General features: G+C 40.5%; 2 protein-coding genes across 2 annotated transcripts in view; both read right to left on the minus strand.

Moving 5' to 3' along the window:
* The window catches only part of tbc1d1 (TBC1 (tre-2/USP6, BUB2, cdc16) domain family, member 1), a 55,055-nt gene extending 44,488 nt beyond the window's left edge, over positions 1-10,567 (minus strand). Inside the window, exons 1-2 of the mRNA XM_085459395.1 lie at positions 10,433-10,567; positions 8,944-9,598 (exon numbers count right to left, since the gene is read on the minus strand). Coding sequence (XP_085315521.1) covers positions 8,944-9,558 — 615 coding nt within the window. The 5' untranslated portion in view covers positions 9,559-9,598; positions 10,433-10,567. The remainder of the gene's footprint in view (positions 1-8,943; positions 9,599-10,432) is intronic.
* Positions 10,568-10,955: 388 nt separating this feature from the next.
* pgm2 (phosphoglucomutase 2) lies at positions 10,956-22,668 on the minus strand. Its single transcript, XM_085459396.1, has 13 exons — positions 22,436-22,668; positions 19,645-19,812; positions 18,831-19,022; positions 17,063-17,146; positions 16,714-16,907; positions 16,352-16,541; positions 15,772-15,869; positions 14,535-14,715; positions 14,168-14,261; positions 12,516-12,645; positions 12,228-12,420; positions 11,877-12,010; positions 10,956-11,562 (listed from the first exon to the last, which is right to left on the minus strand). The coding sequence occupies exons 1-13, from the start codon at positions 22,508-22,510 to the stop codon at positions 11,460-11,462; spliced, it is 1,836 nt and encodes a 611-aa protein (XP_085315522.1). The 5' UTR covers positions 22,511-22,668; the 3' UTR covers positions 10,956-11,459.
* Positions 22,669-23,128: the final 460 nt, after the last annotated feature.

Consider the following 23,128-nt stretch of genomic DNA (forward strand, 5'->3'; position numbering starts at 1 on the left):
AGTTTGCCTCTCTTTCGTCCACTTTTGTCTCTACGCAACGTTACTCCGCCTCGCCTTCACTGAAGACAACTCCCCCTTCTCCCCCATCGCTTCACGTGCAGGCAGCGACAAGATGGACACGGCAAATCTCCGTTAACGAGTTACTGTGCATCGCCCCATGCGTGGGGCTGGACAGCGTCAACGTGTTAACGAGCTAACCGCGCTAACGAGCTAACCGCGCTAACCCTAAAATCCTTTCATTCTCTCAAAAGTTGACAGTGCGCCTTATGTATGAATTCTGGTTGTGCTTGATGGCCGCGAACCGATTTTATGTGGTACACGGCGCTCAGCAATCTGTCAAAAATGTTTGAGTACGACTTTGGTAAGCTACGGAGCTGCACCGCTTGATAGATTGTCGGTGCATTACGGCTACCGAGGAGCTTCGCGGAGTGATACGTACTGTGCTTCAACGTAATATTACCGTATTGTGTGTGTATAAGGACCATAAATGGCACCTGTAAGAGACGTACGTGGTTATGAAGCGGATTTCAAACTCCAGGCTGTCAGTCACGCAGTAAAACTTGGGAACCGAGCAGCTGTGAAATCTGTCTGTCTTTGTTATTACGCTCAGCGTCTTTTAGTTTACATTTTGACTGCACAATTGTGAGCTCTTTGTTTAGCACAAAAACAACATTGTTTTCTTTTATTTATGGAGCATTATTATTTAATGAATGCTCATAATTTAATTTTGAGTAATTTTTCATGTACATCTGTGCTGTATGTTAATAAAAGTGCCTGTGTGACATCTGGGACACAGCTTTGACTAAGAACTCTCTTTTTGTTCTTACTTTATGGCTTAAAAAAAATATCGAGATATATATCTTATATCGCCATCCAGCTAAAAAATATCGAGATATGAATTTTGGGTCATATCGCCCAGCCCTAGTAAAGATCCTACAATAAAACAGCAAAAACCAAGGAAACCCACAAAATCAGATGACCTCCTTTGGCAACAGTGGAAAGAAAAAAACTCCCATTTAACAGGAAGAAACCTCCAGCAGAATCAGACTCAGGAAGGGGCAGCCATCTGCCATAACTGGGGGTGAGAGGAGGGGGGGGAAAAAAACCCAACCAAATAACATTTTGTTGATAATTTCACTTTAAACACAGACTGAGCCTAAACAGACGTTTAACTTGAATGATTAAAACTAGAAATGCTGGGAAAAAACATTACAATTTAAGGAGAAATGCCCCTTAAAACCCACTAATGCACCAGCAAGACACATGAAAATGAACAACAAAGATGACGAGGCAGCTGAAAGTCCCACTTCTCTGCTTCCCATGATCATGTGCTTGAGTCTTGTGCCTCGTGGAGCTCTGCCAAGTTCAAAGTTCAATGTATAACCAAGAAACGAGAAGCATTGCTGACGGAAAGCGAAGCGCAATGAGGAGAAAGAGGGCAATTTTATATGGTTGAAAATGGTTAACCACAAGCTTCCAACATATTGACATCACTTCAACAGACTGAAAAACTACTTCAGCACAAAAGACAACCCCTGACAATGAGCTCATTCAATAGTAACAACAAGCCCACAATGTAAGGACTTGTTTAAACGCAGTGCAGAGTGAACTCTTGACTGAGAATAAATTAAGTCAGTAAAGATCCCCGACACCTTCAATGTTTTCATCTTAGAAGACTGAATGTCTGTAGCGTGGAAATGGTAGAGCTGACAGAGTGACTGAAGAGGCAAACAGCCACTGAATGGACATGGTTAGATACAGACTCCCAGACAAACAGGCAAAAAGCAGTCTGACAGTTCACAAGGACATGTTATTTATATAACGACTCGAAGGTGCCTCCAGTTTACTAGCTTGTTTTTGCTACAGAGCATGGAGTGTGTCACATGAAAAGAGCAGCCAAGTCGCATAAAATGAGGGAGGAAAAGGCAGGTGGCCAAAAAGGAAAAGGGGACTCTAAAGGCTCTCTTGGACAGTTTAGATAATCATTAACTTCAATCACTTCTGGGGTTGTTTTTTTTTGGTTTTTTTTATTTGGTCAAAAAATAAAAGGCTGCGTGCGGTACTTTCCAAGCTGAGTCAGAAATCAGCTGTTTTACCAGAGAAGGTTAAATTTAAGCTCTGTAAAGAATTGGGTTCAAAATAACCTGATAATACTTGTTAGCAGTTCCAACTGAAGAATAATTTTAGTCAAAACTCAACAAATAATGAGTTACTATCATGGTAAAAGATTCCCGCTTCTACTGATATCAAAATCAACCTTTTTCCCACCAGCTATTTTGACATGAAGTTCTAGGTAAAACACAGCTGTTACTTTCTGCTTTGGTTCAGAGCTTTAATTCATGTGATCAGTAACAGGGACAGCAGTCTGAGCTCCCTCTCCCCTGTTCTCAACCCAGCTGAGAGATTAATCTTTCCATTGTGCCTTGAGACCTCCTCCCCATAGGATATGCTGGAAACACCTCACCTTGGAGGCACCCAGGAAAAATCCTGATCAGATGCGTTACCTCAACTGGACATTTTCGATGCCTTTCCCGAATGATAGTTCCTCGCCCTACCTCTAAGGTTGAGCCGAAACACTCTTCGGAGGAAGCTCATTTCCACCGCTTGTATGCATGATCTTACTCTTTCAGTCACTCCCGAAGGCATGGGAATATCAATCAACTAGTGAAGTGACAGTGTCAGCACCACTTGCGAACAACGCATTTATACTCCTCACCCCAGACTTGGGGGTGCTACTTCTCATCTCAGCTTCTTAACACTTGCCTGCAAATTCCACAGTACAAAAGGAACGTCATGGCTCAATGAAGCAAACAGAACCACATCATCAGCAAAAAGCAGACACAAGATCCTGAGACCAACGAATCCCACAACCTACCATAACATGCAAAAAAAGGCTGCTGTGACAAAGGTTCTGTAAAATGTCCCTGATATTTTACAGCACAAAGGTTGAGCTTCACTTCAGTATGAGCTTTTGAGCTTGCATGCAATCAAAGCAGTTTCAAAAGAGACAGACTGCCGACGTAATAGCTCATGACAGACTTTATGACTAATATGCCATACAAGACGTGCCTCCTGTTCCAGGACTACAGCACTGGCAGGAGCACAATGGATCTGGAGGTGATATCGCCATGAGTCACTCACACGCTCACATACACCTACATTTGGCTTGAGTTGGCAGCAGCTAAGCAGACTGGATTTTCACGTATTCGGCTCTTTAAAGGGTCTGACAATTAGTAACCTACAATTTACAGAAGCAGGAGCTCTGACATCATCTAGGAAAGGAAAAACCCTGTTTTATTACTGGAGTGCTTAAGCACAGTTATGGTTTATGCTAAACAATACTGTGAGTGAGGACGGGAAGAGCAACGTTCCCCCACAGTGATCTTTCTCTAAACTTGTAAGGAGAATGACGATTCACTTACAAATTATTTATTAGGCCCATTATGTAAATTAGAAGGAAAAAAGTGTCAAAAGCCCCATCACATTTCTGAAGAGTAAAAGGTGAGGTGTTCATGCCTTAATTCTTGGCACTCTGCAGGGAATAAAGTAAATACATTACTGACAGTGCATGTGACATTCAAATTCAACTTATTTTCACTCACAAACACATCTATAGATGGCCTCACACGCATGAAAGCACCATAGTAGAGGTGAAATTTTGATCTGACAACTTTAGAGGAAGTTTCAAAAGTAGACATATTTATCTATTGTAAATACACATTACACTTTCCAGCTTCAATCAAACTTCTGTGAACTGTATGAGCCTGAATGACCACCCAAAGCTACCATTTTACACCCGAACCAATGGTAGGGTCACAATGAACTGAACGGTAGCATCCAGTTGACAGGATGAAGTACAGTAGTCACTACAACGCAAAGCACATTTGGAATAAAGACGAGCGAAATTATTTGGTGTTAAATACATTAACTGCTACACAAAACATTACTAGACATGTAACAACTATTCTGCTGGAGTCGTTTTAAAAGGCTAAGGCCACCACAGACGAAAGCTAACAACAGGTTGCGAAAATTTAGCTAATGTAAAAGCTTACTCAACGTTAGCTAACTGTCCACTTTAGCATGACACACAAAGTAAAACAACGCCTTCAAACTCCACTCACATCTCTCGACTCTTGTTTGTTGTTGAACAGGCTGAATCGCTGGAATCGCGCTTTCATCCCATCCGCCATAAACTTGACAAAAACTAAATCTGAATTGTTACTTCTCCGTAACTCGTCCCTGCCAGCGCGAAGCGCTTCAATATCATTTCATTGGAAAGTTGATTTTTCTCCCTGAAGCCGAGGTGGATCCTGCTGTTCGTTCGCCGTTAGGTTCGCAAGCGTAAGATCATTCAGCTTCCGGTACACACATTCGCAATAAAACAGTTCCAGCGCTCAACGTGTAAATCCCTTACTCTTTAACGAAATTTCTGTTTTATTTTGAAAGCAAATAGGTAACTTCCGTTTCCCTTCACCACAGACTGCGTCTGATTTGTCGTAGCCAAATCCTCCTCCGCGTATTGAGAAAATGGACACAGTTCCTGTCCCGGAGCAGTCAAAGTTTCGGCGGCAGAAATTAGGGTGGATTTCCCATTACCGTTACAAGAATGCAGATCTGTTATTTTCGTCGACATGACGTTATATAAACCAGCGGTCCCCAACCCCCGGGCCTGGCCGCGAGAGTTGAGGCTCAGGTGTGAAATGTATGGTTTTCAGGGTTTTTATCGGTTTTCAGCATTATTTTGTTATCGTTTTTATCGTTAACTCGGTTTTCCTGAGTCTTTTCACGTGTGTTACGAATAAATCTTATTTTTTTTCGGTACCGGTACTAGTTTTATTTTGTTGTATTTATCCGCGACACCTTAAAGGCCGGCCCGTGAAAATATTGTTGGGCATAAACCGGTCCGTGGCGCAAAAAAGGTTGGGGACCGCTGATATAAACAACATTTCCACCCAGGAATGCACAGCCTTTGGGGCGTGCCACTGAAGGAGAATTTGGGATGAAAAGCACACTTGTGGCGCAAAAGTTTCAAGTCTTCATTAACGTCAAAGTCAACATTTGACACAGTTTTGTCACGCCGAACAACCAACGTTAGATGATACTGAAGTTTGCTAGAGCACCACACTGCATTTTAAACTAGTTACTTTTCACAGCACATGCCTAGAAAAGTGGACGGCTTGTACAATGATACAGTTATAGGATTAAATAAAAAGTAGTTATTTTAAGCACTGATTAATTAAAGTGCAATAGCATTTTTTACCATTCACTGTTGATATCTAATAAACTTGAATCGCTGAATGTGGATTAAAATTATTCTTCTGAAATTGCAAAAATAACAGTCCCATAAAAATAAGATAAAATGGGAAGTTGTGTAATGAAAATCGTATTCGTCTATTTATTATGCATAGCTTAGTCATCAATTTATATCCAAAGAAAGCAATGCATTTTATTCAACAAAGTCTCTCACAAATTACTGTTCAGCATTACAAATGGTAGCCTATTAGTGATTAAAACAAACCCTTGGTGTTCATGAATGCTACCTTTTTATTACCAACGAAGCAAGAAATAAAATATTGTAAGTGCAATGGTGGTAACTCCTCAATTAGTAGACGCCAATAAAAACAGTCTAGCACTGTAGTATCTATTCTTTAGTAACTACCATACATTAAAGGAAAAATAGGTTTAGTAACTTTGCTAATGAACACAAAGGCACTCAGAGAGCACATTCTCCTCCAAGGTCTTATTTAGTCATTTTGATGCAAGTGATCTGGAGCTGCAACAAAATGTAATAATATCTCCCTGTGCTTCATCTCTCAACCAAGATACAAGAAACAAATTAAACCTGACAAACAAAACAAACCTTCGTCTCTGCTCTCGACTCGCCAGACGAATCACAGATTGCACAGGGACACCAGTTACAGTGAAGAGAAGCTGGCTTGTAAAACGTAAATTTAAAGCTGAAATCACACAAAAGCACAGCAACAAATACAAAGTCATGCAAACAGATTTTCACACCGAAACACTGATTTTTAGACACCTCTGTGGTGACACCCAGTGGTTACTTTCTTATTTACTAGTTCAGCAGAAAGGGGAGGCCCCACCGACCTCCTGAGATCATTTCTCTCCCTTGATAGAGAATAGGAAGTTTATGTTTCTTGCTGAGGTACTTAAATTTAGTGCTGGTGGTTCTTTTTCCCATAATGTCTCATTTTTAACCACAAAAAGATCCCATGTCTCTGCAAACATTTACAAAACACACAAGGGAAACTGCAAAGCACAGTGGCACCTGTAACAGAGTGTTACTCCTGAAATAGTAATGACAACCATCTAAAAACACACTTACCTTAAATGTCTATAACATTAGTGGTCTAAAAAAAAGTAGATGTGTATATTCAACTGCACTGTTAAGCAACTCTACAGTTTTTCAGTTGCAGATATGGAGATCCAATATAATAGCTTCTTTTGCGATAACAGTATGACATGGCACAACATGGAGCAGAGAGCTGCATTTCCTGTCCGGAGGCAGTTAAATTATAACCGTGTAACCAGTCAAGAGGAACCACTAATGCAGCAACAAGAACAAATCCTTCATGGTGGTACATTCTTTGTCCCCTGTAGTGAACAGGAACTTCTATTTTCTCTGACTCTGAATATGTGCTTAAAGAAAAAAATACAGATATTTTTTCTGATTCAAAAGTTTTACTTGGCACGGTTCTCATAAAGAAAGCCAGAAAGCTATGAACCAACCCTGATCTGGTATGTTCAGGTGCACATTTCATATCACAACAGTCCAAACTGAAATGCCCCATTTGAGAAATGTGTCAAATTGTGTGAAACTGCTGTTACTGCGGTGTGACAAGTGACAAGAACTCCAGAAGCAAAGAGCGATATTGTGTGTGTTTGTGTGTGTGGCTGACACAGCTCAGACAGCAGGTTGAACAGAGACTCTTGACAACTGTGTCATTTTCTCAGTCGATCCATGCCTGTTGCAGAGATACTTTTTTCCAGCTCCGTCTTCCACCATCAGACTGTGAGATGCTTTGGATGAAACACAGTTTGTGACTGGGCATGCCCCTCTCATACCTGTCTGATTTTCTCAAATCTTTTAACACAATTACATTGTAATTTCCACAGCATATTCAGCTCCTGTCTATCCTCACAGTTGAAAAGAAAACACGAGGCTGGATGCCCTTATCCAAAGCCGGTCAATTCCTCTGGAATCAGAATATCAGGATTTGTGCTGAGGCTTATGAATCCAGGTCTCATTCCCATTAAATGTATTGCACCTAATTTAGATGAGATTAGATTAATTGCTGTCCTCAAAGCTCCCTCTCCCGTATTCTCCCCATTTCCTCTCCTCTGCCCTATTTTCAGTGTGCTGACATTCATCTGTCCTGATGCCTCTCTCTTCCCCTGGCTGTCTGTGCCTTGTTCCAGATGATCCGGATCCTCCACAAGATTTAGAAACTTATCTTGTCTCATTCCTGCCAACTATCCCAGCTGTCATAGTGCGAGAGGCAGGGTGAAGTCTGTGATGTAAGGTTATGTAAAATTAATTTGACTCAAAATCTGATGATTTTTGTGCTTTTGGTGGTGAGGGTTCATTCTAGATTCCCATCTTGCTGTAAAGTATGCACTTTTATTCTGCTTAATAAAAACTTATTTGACAACATTTAAAACACTAAAGAAAAGACTGTATTATCTCACTATTTAAAGCCCCGCAGCACTGTGTAGAGATGCCACTTATAATTAGAATGTATGTAACTGCGAGAGAAGCCTGAGCAACAGGTGGTCAGCCTGACATCATCATGGTCACATGTTCGAAAAGGTAATGAAAACAACAAGCGCTCACTCTGCTGCAAACATAACATCATAACAGGATCTGTGCGACAGGAAGTGATCTCTATGGTAACGTTGTTTCACATCCTGCACGTTTCATGTAAAGTATGCTCATTTTCTCTTGATCAACAAAACAGACAGGCGTATCCAGGCATGTCTGCAGCCGCTGTGCAAATGCTGAAGAACACATGTGTGCATTTAAGACAGATGTACACTCAGTGATATTTACATTACCCCACACAGTAAATGATGGCTGTAGGCATAACTGAAGCGTGCTGGTATTTCTCTTGCGGTGCACATGTGACATTTTGTATTTTGACTTCTCTGACTCATCACGTTTCACATCGAGTACCCTTCATTGTCTCCATCTTCCTAATCTGGCCAACTCTTTTAAGTCTCTGGCATGTTGGGCATGGCATGCTATCGAATGTCTCGGGCCTGATCTAACACCAGCTGCAACTTCACTTTGAACACACAGGCTTTTGGCCATGCATGTCATGTGGAGGAAAGGTAAAAGGACTAGAGGTCAGGGGTGTGTTGGTCCTCAGTGTGTCACTGTTAGTGGATCAAATGCACGTCTGTGTTTGCTCGTGTTGCTGAATGGAATAAAAGCACGGAGCATGTGGGCCGCAAGCGAGCCAAAGCCAGATCCAGTTTCTCTCTGTGGGCTGTCATAATAAATACTGATGCGGTCACACTGAATGCTCAGGCAGCTTTTTGTCATTTGTGCAAACATAAGGAAGAGGTCGTCACACGGCTGGTGATCCCCTCGTGTCATTCTCATCTGTACCTTGGTGCTCCAGATTATCTGACATGCTGTGTTTCCATATACTTTGACTAGCTGAGCTTGTGTTGATATGTTTGTGGTTGACATATGCCGTTGCTTGTCGTGAGAGAACTCCCTTTGACGTTTTTGGACTTCTAATTTGGCTCATGTGCATTTATTTACCATAGCTCTGAAGCTGTTCTGTGTTATTGTGAAACACGTTTTGTTTTGTAACTTTGCATACATGTGTAGTTTATTTCTACAGCCTCAAACGCTCTACCCGATTGTTGATTGAAGTAATTAAATCCAAGAACACATGCACACACACTTATACATACCTTAGTTCTGTACTGGCACTGGAAGACATAGCAGGCACAAGTCTGTGTGCCTTTCACCAGGCAGGCAAAGCTACTGGGTTCCTGGCTGTTGTGAACTAGCTTGGTCACATGGTGAGGAAGACATTCAAACAGAACTGTGTGTGTCAGAGGGTCCCATACAAGGCTCTCTCCCAGCGTGGACACACATCGTACCCTTGATGCTGACACACACAGAAAAACTGTCTGACTGCGTGAAGTAGGACCCAGCTGTCTACCTCCAGACCCCCCAGCTTGCACCCCACCACCTTGCTCCCTCTCACCGGGCTGGGACCTGCTGATTTCAGCCACCACCCAGGGTAGCATAGCCATGGTGGTCAAATGGTGGACTTTCCGAAAACCAATCATGGTCAGTTTGTATCGTACTTCGTCCTCCTCTCCTTCCACCTCCATCTTTGCCCCCCATGATGCAATCCTCTCCCTCCCAAGCTTCTGAAGACACTGCGTGGCAGAGGTCAGATGTGAAAGTGAAGGACATGAGCGGTGGTTTGGAGTTAGATTATAACGGGGTTTGTCAGAGCTCCCTGGTCCAAGAGCTTCACTCCTTCTTGGCTTCACTTCAAAGTAGAGACCCTCCATGATGTCTGTGACCTGAGGCAGCTGCTTGCCTCCACTTCACCTACAAAATATCAGTTAGAGATCAGAGCCAGTAAACAGCTGAAAGGACAGCCGCAGGCATTTGCAATCTAGCTTGATCTTATGAGATTTCAAATGAACACAAATGTGCTACACAAACATTTACTTTGCAAATTAGAACTTAATCTTGTAGCTTGATGTTTGCTCGACTTTGCTTTTAGTGTAGAATGAGGCCAGTTTCCCCAGGACACTATGAATCACCTGATTTGTGTGTGAGACTCAGTGGTACATTCTCAAGGACACACAAACAAATGATGGTAATCCTTCAAATATCATATTTGACCGGTTAGTTGTCACAGAGGGGAAAGGGACCCCCTCACTTCATCTAATCATACAGCTCTACATAACCGCTCACCTGTGTTTGCACATTACGTTTTTCATTTAAAATCCGTGAGAAATTACACAACAGCGTCAGAACCTTAATACTAGGACACGAGTACAAGATTAAGTAAAGATACATTGTCCGTTTAACCAAAACGATCACGTTAAAGTCCCGAAAAAGCAAAAGGCAAACGTTTTCATACCTGCCTTAATATAAATAAATCGTTAACTTCATCAGCGGTGCTACGTTCAAGATCTGTATGCTGCTCGAGAGCATCACGCGGAAGTGAAAGCTATTTTTTATACAAGGAGCGGGCGGCAAACAACGGATCGTAACGGGGTTTTGGTCATTTTACGCACGTAGCCGTTTATTTTTACGCACGGGGGTTGTGCGGGGAGCAAATCGCGCACAAATATTGTTTACCCCGAGACTCCCAACGCGCACAACGTCCGGTTTTAATCAGTTTAACATTTTCATCTTCTCCTCCTTCCTTACCTGTCCCGGTCACGCCGGTCTGTCGTGGCTAGCGGCAGAACCACCACCGAGAGAAATCTTATGGTGTAAGAGTAACTGCCTACAGAGGAACGAGAGAGAGCCCTTTACACAGCTCGAGCCGTCTTCAGCTCGAGTTAAATATAGATAGACCAAATCCTACCGTCCTCCTCGCCTCTGTACTCAGATGGGGCATGACAAGTGCATGCTGAGTGTGCGCGCTGGCGAAGGATGCAGGGGCGACAAATGTGCGCGTCGTGGAACTCACAAAACAGATCGATAGTGTGTCCCCTCGTTTTTTGTGTTTTTTTTTTGTTTTGTTACTTCACGTTTACCTCCACATGTACAGTCAGAATCTTTATTTAGTAAAGTTGTATTTTTCAGCATGAAGAATACCGGAACACGCACATTATTTATTCTCCATCAAATGAATTTAAACTGAAAATAAGTTAAAACAACAACAAAAAACCTCTGACTTCTAACACTTCTAACAACATACAGTATGAAGAAACGAGGAGTCGGTGTCTCCACTTGATGGCGCTATAAACTTTTAATGTTCTCATTTACACACTCCTCTAATTCTTGACATTAGCAGCAAAGCAAATGATGCTGAAGCACACTGTGGAATGCATGTCATCAAAACAGGAAATACAGAAAGCATAATAGTGTGAAAACAGGAATGGCTGTGGGTGTAAGATGGTTGGACTTGTGCGCTTTAAGATCTCCGGCATTGAGGTAAACTGAATTTTAAAAAACAAAAACATGAAGCTGTGAAACATTTTGACTACTGAAAATATAGGAACACATGACCCTTGAGATCATTTTAAAATGACTAATTATCATCAACAACAACAGGATTTCTCCAAATTGTAAAAGAGCCACATGGTTAACTTGTCACTAACACGTTTATGAATTGATGTAAAGCCAGAATTAAAAAGAATCTCGTCTGGAGAATTCAGACAACACGTGGCATGCTGGTCAGAGATATTAAGCCCAGCTTGTCCTGCTTGTTGTTACAGACCCATCTGCGCTACTGTGGCTTTGGCTGCAGCTTATTCTTATCTGGCTCGAAAAAGTTTTCAATGATGGCATCAACCAAGTCATCCAGTTCCTTCTTCAGGTGCGGCACATCACTGTTAGAGACAAAAAAACAAAAACAAAAAACCCGTTGACATTTATGAGGGATTACTAGAGTTGCACTGTTCAGTTATGACATTTCAAACTGTGGAGTTTCTTTATCTTCAGAGAAAATAAAACAACTACTTATTCCTACAAAAAAAAAAAAAAAAAAAAAAAAAAAAAAAACGTTTTTGCCCATTATTAAATTCCTTCAGGATTTGGGCTGATATCAGACAAAAGAAGATGTATAAAGCCATTTTGCAGGGTGTAGAAAAATTTAACAGTTCTATAGTTTGCTTATATTAGCTTTGCCTCTAAAGTAACCTACCTGTTACCAGGAGGAGCACAGAGTTCAGTGTAGTATTTGATTTTTGGTTCTGTGCCGCTGGTCCTCATGGTGGCCACACCCCCATTAGAGAAGGTAAAGGTGATCATCTGACTGGAGCTAGACGTGGGAAGAACCTGAGAGAGGAGAGGAAGGAGTGTTAGATGGACAGAGGGAGAGACACACTAAAATAAATAAAACTGGAAAGACGAGCAAAATTAAAAACACAAAACTTCTGCAGTTTAAAACTAACAACTGTTTTAAAAGGAAACTCTTACACAATTATAATGTGTAATTAAGAGGTTTGTTATGCTCTCAGTGTATGAACTGCAGGTGTGAAGTTTGTGCCCTTACAGCTTTTTTATCGGATTGGTTGCTATCGTATCCGGTGGTCAGGTCTCGCACAGCGTCGATGGCAAAACGACCACATTCGGTGGGATACGAGTCTTTTGTGCCACCATAGTTGCGCAGACGCTCAAACAGACTGCGGATCACTTCCTGGTCATGGCAGATAAAGTAAGAGTTCTTGCTGATGTGGTAGCCATACCTGATGATAAGAAATAATCAAAGACAGAGCTAGAGCCTGCAGTTTTAGGTTATTCAAAGTTTAAGGTGAAATGTACGCAAGTGTGTGCATCTTACTCTTCATAGATTGTAGTGAGCTGCTGAGAAAGACTGATTTTTTTAGTCGCCAGGAAGGAAATCATCTCTCCTGCTATGGCTGCAGCGCTCACTCCATCCTTGTCCAATACAGAGGGACTACACATATACCCTGCAACACACACACAGAGTTCACTTAGACTATATAAACCTCCAGCTGCTGTAGTCAGCTGCCACTTCTTTTAGTAGCAGTGTATCCAAAGGAATGAGATTCCAATTATAGTATCATAATCTTATTATATAGGAATGCTGGAAACTATGCTGTTATGTTGTATGTGTGTGTTGGACTTACTAACAATCGTATTGACCCCAAACAACTTTTATTTTTAACTCAGCCTTTGTGTTTGACTGTCAGCACGGCTCAAACCTTTTAATAATCAAGACTGAGATCACATCACATGAATCTGATGTTTTTACATGTTTAATTTTGATGACTCATATTTTCATTAACCAAATTACCAAGATTGCGCTACGTTGTGTGATTAGATTCACTTGTAAAGCGCAACTGTTTTTTTTCCACAGAAATATTTCAGTATCAGTGCACAGTATACATGCAAGTATACTTCAGGACGGCACAAAGAAAGTGAAGCACTTCTATTCACAGTAATGATGCAACCTTTGGTCACAGTTTTCAGTGGTGTTTAGTTCAGGGGACTGTGAGAGCTCTGCATCATCTTGCACCTCTTGAATTAGTCCACTGTGAAGTCTGAGGTGAGTTTGTGATACTTTCCTTGTCAGAGATGAAATGGTGTGACCTTTGCTTCCAGAATTATTCGCTGATATTAAACTGGATCTATTGTTCCCTCTCCCACTCAAATACTTTCAGCTTTGCAAGTGGAAACAACTACAGCCAAAAAGCTCATCCACTTCCATAAAGGTCATATTTGTTTAGTTCTCAGTGCACTGCTGGTGACTCATTCTGAAGGTCTTTTGCAGTTAAACAGGGGTTGTCCTTGGTCTTCTTAGCAAACCTACAAGCAATTCTCCCTTTTTTGGTCTTACAGATCTCAACTTAACCTCCTCTGTTCCTGTTAACTGCCACTTCTTGATTAAACTATGAGATGAGGAACCAGCTTTCTTTACTTTCATAGACACAGGTAGCTGTTTAGAGAAGCCGTGGCTGCTGACAGCTGCCACAGCAGAAGACGTTTGTGGATAAAGGTCTCTGAAGCTGAAAGGCCCAAAAGAAGTTAAAAATTAACTTCATGTCTTTCAGCGATCAGCTCACACACCTCTCACTTAACCGTTCATAGTAACTTTACTTTTCCATGTCACTGTGCACTTTATATATCTAGTTTAGTTCACCAACAGGTGACTACACATTTCAGTTTCATTACTGCCATCACTTTAAGGCTATTTTTTAATCCTCAAGCAAGTTTTTGAAAGGTTTAGATTTAGGTTGAGTTTAAACTTTAGTTTAGATCTTGTGAGCTCCCAAAAACTCAAACAGAAAAATGTTGTTGTCATCAACTGATCCCACACAAATTTATGTTACTTGAATACTTTTAGGCAGTTAAAATTAACTCAGCTTGTGACACTGTGGAGATCATTGTGTGCATTAGCCACAAAGCATGAATCAGGACTGGTCTCAGTTTGAAAACAGTCATTCGTGTGTGTGCTGCGTGTGATAATACCTATGGCCTCTTCAAAGGCAAACAGCACGGTCTTGTCCTGGTCCAAAAGGTCTCTGGCTCTGTTACCCATCCACTTGAACCCTGTTAGTGTTTCCTGTCCAAACATTATGTAAGAAATTTGGTTAACAGTAACCACGGAGAATGGTTTGAAACATTCAATCTGAAACACGTGCGGTGGTGAAACCTAAAACAGTATTGTTAAATAGTCTCATAGCCCTTTTTTTTAAAAATTTATCTCAGTTTCTTCTAAATACGATTACTAGCAGGAATTCCATACAAGCACTCCTCTCCAGTTAGGCCCATCTTACAGAATCTTTTGATGCATGGGGAAATTTAACTGATCTTATTTTAAAAACAACTTTGTTACCTCAAAGTGGAATCCCTCCTTCAGGGCAATGGCGCGCAGTATTTTGGATGAGACTGTGCTCGACAGCATGTAGAGGTTTTTCACAGCAGCAGCGTCGGAGTTTTGCTCCCTCCAGCAGCGAAATAGCCACCAGCCAAGCAATGCTCCCAGCTCATTACCACTGAACACACGCCACCGTCCACTAACACAGACACAGGTTATGGAAGTGAAGGCAAGCTAACATACCTTATGCAGAGGGTCATCGATCTGTGATCATCAAAGCATTCTGTAATATGCAATGTTTAAACTGTTACATTGCAGCAGGTCAGTCACATAAGTTGGTATAAAAAGAAGATCTTAGAGAGGGCAGAGTTTCGTACAAGTAAAGATGGACAGAGATTCACCAAATTGCAAAAAGCTGCATTTACAAACTGCGAAAATCTTCCTCAATGAAACAATTGTGAAGACTTTTAACATCTTCTCATCTGCAACACATAATGTCATCAAAAGATTATGAGAATCTGGAAAAATCTCTATGTGCGCGTGAAAAAGGCCAAAAGTCAGTATTGGATGCCTGTGATCTTCAGTGGGTCTCAGGCAGAACTGCATTAAAAACATGCATGAATCTGTCATGGAAATTACTGCGTGGGCTCAGAAACCCCCTTCTGTTCACCTCGCCGTCTACAAATTCAGGTTAAAGCTTAATCAGGAGAAGCTACATATGAAGAAGATCCAGAAAGGCTGATCCACGGTCAGATTAATAGAAGTTTTAAATTATTTCTGGAAAAAAAAATGGACATTTTGTTCTCTAGCCTAAAGAGGAAAGGGACCATCCGGCATGTTATCAGCAGTCAGTTCAAAAGGCTGCATCTCTGAATTGGTGCCTTGCATATCTGGAAAGGCATGATCAATGCTAAAAGGTATATACAGGTTTTAGAGTAGCACATGCTCTTATCTAGACATCTTTTCCAGGGAAGGCCTTGCATATTTCAGCAAGATGATGCCGAACTACACACTGCATTTATTACAAGAGTCTGGGTGCAGAGTGGTCTGATCATTCACCAACTGAAAAGATGAAATCATCATGTAAAACAATGACAAAGAAGACCCGGAACTGAGCAGCTGGAGGTCCTGAGTAGCTCTAAAATGTGTGGGTCACCATAATTTTTATTCATTCAACCCTAATAAACCTGCCCAATGAGTTTGTGTCAAACTCTGCTGCAAACACTATTAAAGCTGTATATGCACACAAACACACCTCTCCTGCTTCTCAGCAATGGCCAGTCGATCTGCATCAGGGTCATTCGCCAGCACCACAGAGGCCCCCTCCTTCTCTGCCAGTGCAAATGACAATGTCTGCAAGAACAACCAATCACTTGTTACACAATCAACCAAAACCAGTCATCTACTACAGTCAGCTGTATATGTTTTAGGCCAGTGAAACATTTGTTGTACTTTCATTTTGGTTTCTGTACACTGGAAATCTCAATACAAGAAGAATAAGTGCATGATTACAAAATTATTTCCTTAGTTAAGAAAAACAACTTCACAAAATGTCAAGAATACTCTCAAAGAGGAAGGTGTGTCATCGTCAAACAAAGTGAAACAGGCGCAGGATGAACTCTTAAGTGTACAGGGCTATTCTGTCATTCCTAAACAGTAATGCGATACTTTTGTAAAAACCCTTGAACTGAGACTCCCCGTCTGTACTTCAATCACATCTTGATGATCTGATTTAAAATCCACCATGATCGTGAACATTAAAACTGTGTCACTGTCCAAAAACCTACGGACGCAACTGTACATATGATTGGGTGTGACAAATGTTGACTACGCACCAGGACTCCCTCTCCCTCTTCAGGATTAGGATATTTAACGGTGGGAAATTCGGGGTCTGGATCCTTCTGTTCCTCCACTGCGTACGGAGGACGAAGATCGAAAGCCTTGAATGCTGACTGGACGAACGTGTGACCAACACCGTGCACAGATGTATGCACAATTTTCACCTCTGACTTCTTGTTTATTTCCCTGCAAAAAAAGTCAAAACATGATTTATGAATATCCACAGTTTTTACCTCGAAGCATCATGTACTTGTACGGCCTACATGGCAGCTTATGCATTTAAAACATTACACAGTAGAATCGCTAGCATGTTTTAAATGGTACATGCTGCTCAGCAAGTTGTGTATCTATGCAGCACCTGTGATGGCAGTGTTTCTGGATGGCTTTGAAGTATTCTGTGTTAATATCCTGATAGGGGTCTTTGAGCAAAGTGCTCTTCAGAGCCTCCTCCGTGTTCCACGACTCAGGCCAAGGCTCCAGGTTTTCCACAATGGCTTTAGATATACCTTTGTCATGAGGAGTCACAATCTGGGCACCGTTCTCCCAGTACACCTAGGACAAAACCAGAAAAAACTAAATGTTTCAGAAATTTATGGGAAAGAAATTGGAACTTTGTAATTTTTAAATTAGCAGAGATTATAAATAAAACTATCAGTAAGCTATTGATGCATTTAAGGAAGAAAGACAAGGCAATGATGAGGTCTTACCTTGTAGCCATTGTCTTGTTTGGGGTTGTGAGAGGCCGTCACCATGATACCAGCACACAGACCCAGGTGGGAAACTGTGAAAGGCTACAATGAGAATGAGAGAAAGACAATAGTACCTCATATATGATAAATATTTTAAGAACACCATGCAGAAGCAAAAAAAAGTTAAGAAATACAAAGAAAGCCTATTTGAAAATGTTACTAATAAAACAATGTTATAGTTGGTTACTATGAGGGATTGGATTCATTTCTACTGAGAGCCAAATGATTAAAATGTTTTCTGCTATAACGCCATCATGGAGGCAATTACTCGTGATCAAGGTGCACTTAAGGAAAATGTCAATATAATTTTTTTTTTTTTTAATTACTTTGGGAGAACATCAGGTGAATTTGAGCAGCAGACGTTTTCCCTCGTTTTCCTTTTGTCTGAAGACTCACAACAAAACTGTGCTACACAAAGATTTTCTTTCCCACAAAACTGCAGTGAAAGAAAAAGTGAGAACGAGGAATACGCTTTTATGAAATTCTGGGGCGAGGCTGCCGGAAACTGGCGCCACTGACCACCACCAGTAGGCAACGGGTGAAGTGTCTTGCCCAAGGACACAACAACCGAGACTGTCCAAACCGGGGCTCGAACCGGCAACCTTCAGATTAAAAGGCAAACTCCCAACTCTTGAGCCACGATTGCCAGTAGAAAAAGGCAGATATTGGCTAATACTAATATTTGGTTGACTTATCGATGAATGCCTACTGAGAACGGGCCTAAACCACTGCTGTGTGTTTGCATGCTGGCCTTTGGGCAAATCCTGCAGAGATATAGTCTACATTTTCACTAAGGCTGAATGATTGTGGATCTTTCCTCTGGTCTAAGTAGGCTCATACCCAGGGCTAATCTTTGAATCTGACATCTTTTGATGCACAGTGTCTAAAATTTCATGGAGTCCTGTTTCATCCAGCTTAGACAGACACCTAAAATCCATTCACTCCTATCTCAGCATGACTTAACAAGGTCCTGCTTTTATTTCTTCCAGAGTTGACTACTTACACCAGCGTAACATAAACAGGCTACTATTAAATGAAAATGCAGCTGCTAGGCTTCTAACACGTAGCTGAAGCAGAGGGAGCATTACAGCAGCCTTTGCAGCTCTTCACTGACGACTTCATAGCTTTAGAAGTGATTGAAACATTTTATGCTTGTTTCTTAAGCCATACAGAATTCCCTGACTGAACATCTGAGGTAGGCAGTCTTTAAAATCTTCTCTTAAAAGTTATTTTTATCTGCTGGCTTTTTAAAATCACTTGTTGAAACCTGTTGTTCTATGTATTTTATTTTTTTCACGTGTTGGACTAGCACTTTACGGCTTGGCTTTGGAAAGTGCAATATAAAAACAAGATAAATATTGCGTGCTGCTCTCACTATTACACAAGGAAAATAAGTAATGCAACAGGAAAATTGAGCAAAAACTGAATAAAATAAGTGGATAAATAGATATATTGAATAATCACCTGGAAATACAAACAAGACTTAAGTGGTATTGATGTCTAAAGCCTAAATTGCTAATCACAGATCCTCTTTCTTCAAAGTGAACATAATCTGATGACTGCTACATGTGTTATGCAACATGTTGCACTGTACACTGAAGGAAAGTGAGCGGATTTTTTTTTTAAATTGGAATTTGCTTTAATTTTTTTTGACTGTGTTGAATACGTGTTGCAACATCCAAAAAAAACACCCAAGTGATGAAAACACAGGAAACCAAGTGATTACCACAAAGGGCGTGGGGGTGATGTCAGAGAAGAGGTGGACAGGGACTCCTCGGCTGATGAATACAGCCGCAGCCAAGCTGGCGAAACGCTTGCTGCTGCCCCCGCTGGGAGGGTGGGCGCGAGCGTCGTACCCAATCACCACCCCTCGCTCTTTGAGGTTCCCAATACTCTGCTCCAGGTAGCAACAGAAACCCTGTCAGGGAGGAAACGATTAGAAGATACAAGAGAAAGGTCTTGAGAATGGTTGATTATAACTTTAAATAAATATATATACACACAGCACCTCTCACAAAAAAGGCACAAACTATGGATGGGTTTTAACCCGGATTATAACAATTTCAATCATGTAATGAATCAGATAAAAATCACAAAATAATAATTACAGAACATGAAGTTGGATATATATTCAGAACAATATGAATAAAAGCAATCATCATAAAACTGAGCTAGCTTTTATACAAATCAGTGATTTGAAGGACTGCTTGTATATATAGTTTCACGATCCTGCAGTGTCAGATCTTCAGTGCAAAAACAGCAATCTCCATTATTCTAGAGCCAGAAAAGAACTAAGGGGAAGGTCTGACTCACACACAGGCAGCAACTCAGGAATAAACTATGAAGTGCTATAAAGCAATCTATACGATCTTAAATTCAGCTATAAAATTAAGTGTGAACCAGATTTTGGGGGGTTTTGGGTGACAATAAAATACTTCGCATTCCTCAACTTCTTCACAAAACAAAGACTAAAAATCAAAAACGGAAACATTCAACTTTGCATGCGACTTGAAACGTATTGAGCTGCAGTATTGACCCACCTGTGTGGTCTGAATAATAGTGAGGTCGTTCATACAGGATATGCCAGGCCCCATGGCTGCTCTCAGACCTGCTGTGCCAAACTCCATCCTGGAGGAGAAACACTTCTTCAAAGCTTCCATGTTTCCCTCTTTCACCATATCCTGCACCATGGATTTCGTTTTGGGGTTCTGGGGAAGGGAAATGTTTTATTATCCACAAATTAATAAATAAATAAACGAACACAATTAAAGATTTAAAATCTTGTCTACAGTGTTGTCACTTGATGATAAAGTTAGCATTAAAAAACCCAACACAAAAGCTTCTATAGACAACAGGAAAGTTTAGAGGGTAAGAATCAGTCTACTTAGGAATTACTATGAGAACGTCCAGACAGGACGGCACTTCTGACCACGTGGACCCCTGAGGAAGCCGCTGTAACACAATTATCTCAAGACTAATGAATCTGGGGTCTTTTTCCAGTGTGACCTAATTTGTGACATCCCATATGTCTTTAAGGCCAAGAATGACTATGTTTGTGTAGGTCTGATAGTCGGGTAGTAGCCGGGTTAGTTTGGTTATACATTTGTGTTGTAAGCATGTTAAGACCATGTGACTGGTTCTGTTTCAGTAATGACCAACATACCAGAATGTATGACCAGCAGCTGACTGGGTTATTATAAAATCTGAGTCATATTCTGTTTTACTGATTTATAATTTCAAATTATTTTCCACTAAATAATTCTGTTATTTTGTAGTATTTATAAAAATAATGACGTAAATATTAAAAATAAATATAATATTAGGAACAACTGATGCTTGCAGACAGGAGGAAGAGTCTCCTGCAAAATTTGGACAAACGTTTGGGGACCAAACAGAGGGTTATGGATTTATAATCATTAAAATGAAAAAGACTCAGTAACAACAGACACTTGAGTACAAGCACAAGTTGACTTCTGGTTTTAAAGAAAGCAAACCTGCAGTGATGAATGTTTGTGGATACGTAACCCAAGTGGAAACTTCTCTGTCTAAGATAAGAGAAGTCTAAGAGCAGAGCCCTGGGGAACACCACTGGTCACTCACAAGCAGATGACTGGCTTCATAAAGTAGGCACAGTTCAGTTTACCATGAAATCCACAACTGGTTTAATTTTACACGTAAGACAGGAGGAGAAGTAGAGAAAAACTACCTGTAATTGTTAAAACCTTGCAGATCAGTATTAATTCTGTAGGGTGAAATGTCAAAAGGGCTCTATGATGACTTTAATTTAGCTCTCGTGTTCTTGGAAGTAAAATAGCTTCAAACTAATTTAGTAGGGGAGGGCAGGTCAGTGTTCGTGGAGTGGTCGCGAGTTACGCAACCCGGAGAATGACTTCTTCTATTTTTGTGTGAACAAGGGCTTCTTTGACTTGATTTGTTGGTTGGATGTAAAATAGCTGACAAAGATTATTTAAGAAAAAAAAAAAAAAAAAAAAAAAAAAAAGAGTTTGAATTATGACGGTTTCTAGCTAAAATGCTTAAGGGTCTTTCTCATCTCAAAGCATCAAATTTCTACAATATGTTCTGTTCGTCCACATCTGACGTCCCTGAAAAGTTTATGGTTTAAAATTTGGGTGCATGTAATGATTGATGTGAAATTATTAGAATTTAATGTACATTAAACTCCAGAATTTTGCGTTATTTGGATTAGAGGACCTACTTATATTTTTGCTTTTGTAGAAAAATTTGTCATATTTGCTCCATCCAGATTAAAGTTGAATGAAAACAGCATTTTTTCATGTTGACAAAGTTTTATTTGGCATTTTTTGTAAAATACATCTATGTCCCATTCAGAAAGTTGTCTTTTCCAATTATTACTATATGTTCAAATGTTGGACTTTATAATTCGGGTTACTTTCTTTGTTTATTTATTCTTTAACCAGTCATAATCAGACATTTTTTGATCCATCTCATCCTGGTTCATTTTAAGGTGAGAATTTGAAAAATTTCAGGCTTTTATCTTTAATAGTTTCTGATTCATGCTCAAACATGGCCTCAGATTTCGCAATGTGAAAAAAAAGATATGGTGGAAATGAATCAAGAGATAATTTTCAGAACTATACATCTTGAAAAGTAAACGACATATGAAGCTGAAATTTCACACTGATCATTATATATGTCCAAATATTAGACCATAAAATCTTCTAGCAAATTGGTGATGGTCAAGCAGAAAGTCCGTGGTGATTTGAGACAAAACAATGCTAAAGAAACTGGACATCCTCCTTTACAGTGTTTTATAAGCCGAGATCTAAGACACATGAGATTCTGCTTTCAAATGACAGATCAGATCTACTTTCTGTTATGCTTATCCAGACTATTAACAGGCTATCATCTAATTCTCACAGAGAAAGAAGAATCCAGTTCTTCTTTGCGCTTCTTGGTTTAGGCATAATAATCATGTATTTAGTAATTCAATGGCAGATACTTGATTTGAGGTAATTCGTGGGAAATGGGCACTTCTTTAACAGAAAATACAGATAAATTAAAACCCAAGTCAATATAAACTTATATCAACTTATTATAGTAAACAAGTAGCAGATTTTTACAACTTTAAATTAAAATCTAAATTGAGCACTATCACAAAAAGTTCATTGATGCATGCTTAAATGAAAGGACCAGTCAAGGACACCACTAAACTCACAAAGTTACTAACTGGAATCTTCATGTATCGCCCGAGAATAAATAAAATCGCTCGTACAAAGATAACCCTGAATGTGTTTGATGACTACAGCAAAGCGGAAGCACTCTGAGCTAGCACGCTAGCTGTCAGCTCACCTTGTCGTACTGCAGCCACTGCCGTATAGACTGGTCCAGCTGGGCGTCACCGGTTGAGGACGTACCGTTCTCCATTTCTCTTCTTGGCCAGAGTCAACAGTCTGTCCAGCTCAGTGTCTATGCTCATGGGAGATCAACGCGCTCCTTCAGTAACTTTTTCTGGCTAAAAACTGAAGATGTTAGCACCACTGCCTGCTGCTGCGGGCGGATCGACGTTCTGCGTCACGAGCTTCCTGCGTGTTGCATTCAGAAGCTGTCGTAACTGTGGTTAATAACAAGCGCGAGGCCTTCATGGACTATTTTAACCAATGACTCTAGAAAACAGTTATACAGTCATCGATTTTAACCAGAGAAAATTAATTGAAAGATTGTTTCAAAACTGTTACAGAAAGCGTAATCTTTGTTTTCCTAGAGGAAAAAAACCATAATTACACAACTACAGCAGTCACTGGAATCACGGTACCAGTATTTAAAGTAATGTGCAAAAGTCTTAACCCACTCTCATTTATTTACATTTTTACAATTTAAATGGGAAGTAGATAATCCTTTACTACATTCAGTGATTGTCATGCAGAAAAATGAAGCTGCTGCCAATCAGATGCTTTCCATATGATCTTGCATGGTGGATGAAAAACTGAAGGGACCTCTCTGTGTTCATAATTCCATTCATTTTGACAAGTTCCCCAACACCAC

This window comes from Copadichromis virginalis, linkage group LG6, assembly GCF_057382275.1.
Source record: "Copadichromis virginalis isolate Kocher_CV1m ecotype Utaka linkage group LG6, C_Virginalis_male_GT1.1, whole genome shotgun sequence".
NCBI classification, from domain to species: Eukaryota; Metazoa; Chordata; class Actinopteri; order Cichliformes; family Cichlidae; genus Copadichromis; species Copadichromis virginalis.

Coding starts and splice junctions, on each gene's coding strand:
- pgm2 (XM_085459396.1), bottom strand. CDS start 22,510: ATGGAGAACGGTACGTCCTCAACCGGTGACGCCCAGCTGGACCAGTCT. Junction 19,813..22,435: donor AGTGGCTGCAGTACGACAAG/GTGAGCTGACAG, acceptor TCCCTTCCCCAG/AACCCCAAAACGAAATCCAT. Junction 17,147..18,830: donor TCACCCCCACGCCCTTTGTG/GTAATCACTTGG, acceptor TTCTCATTGTAG/CCTTTCACAGTTTCCCACCT.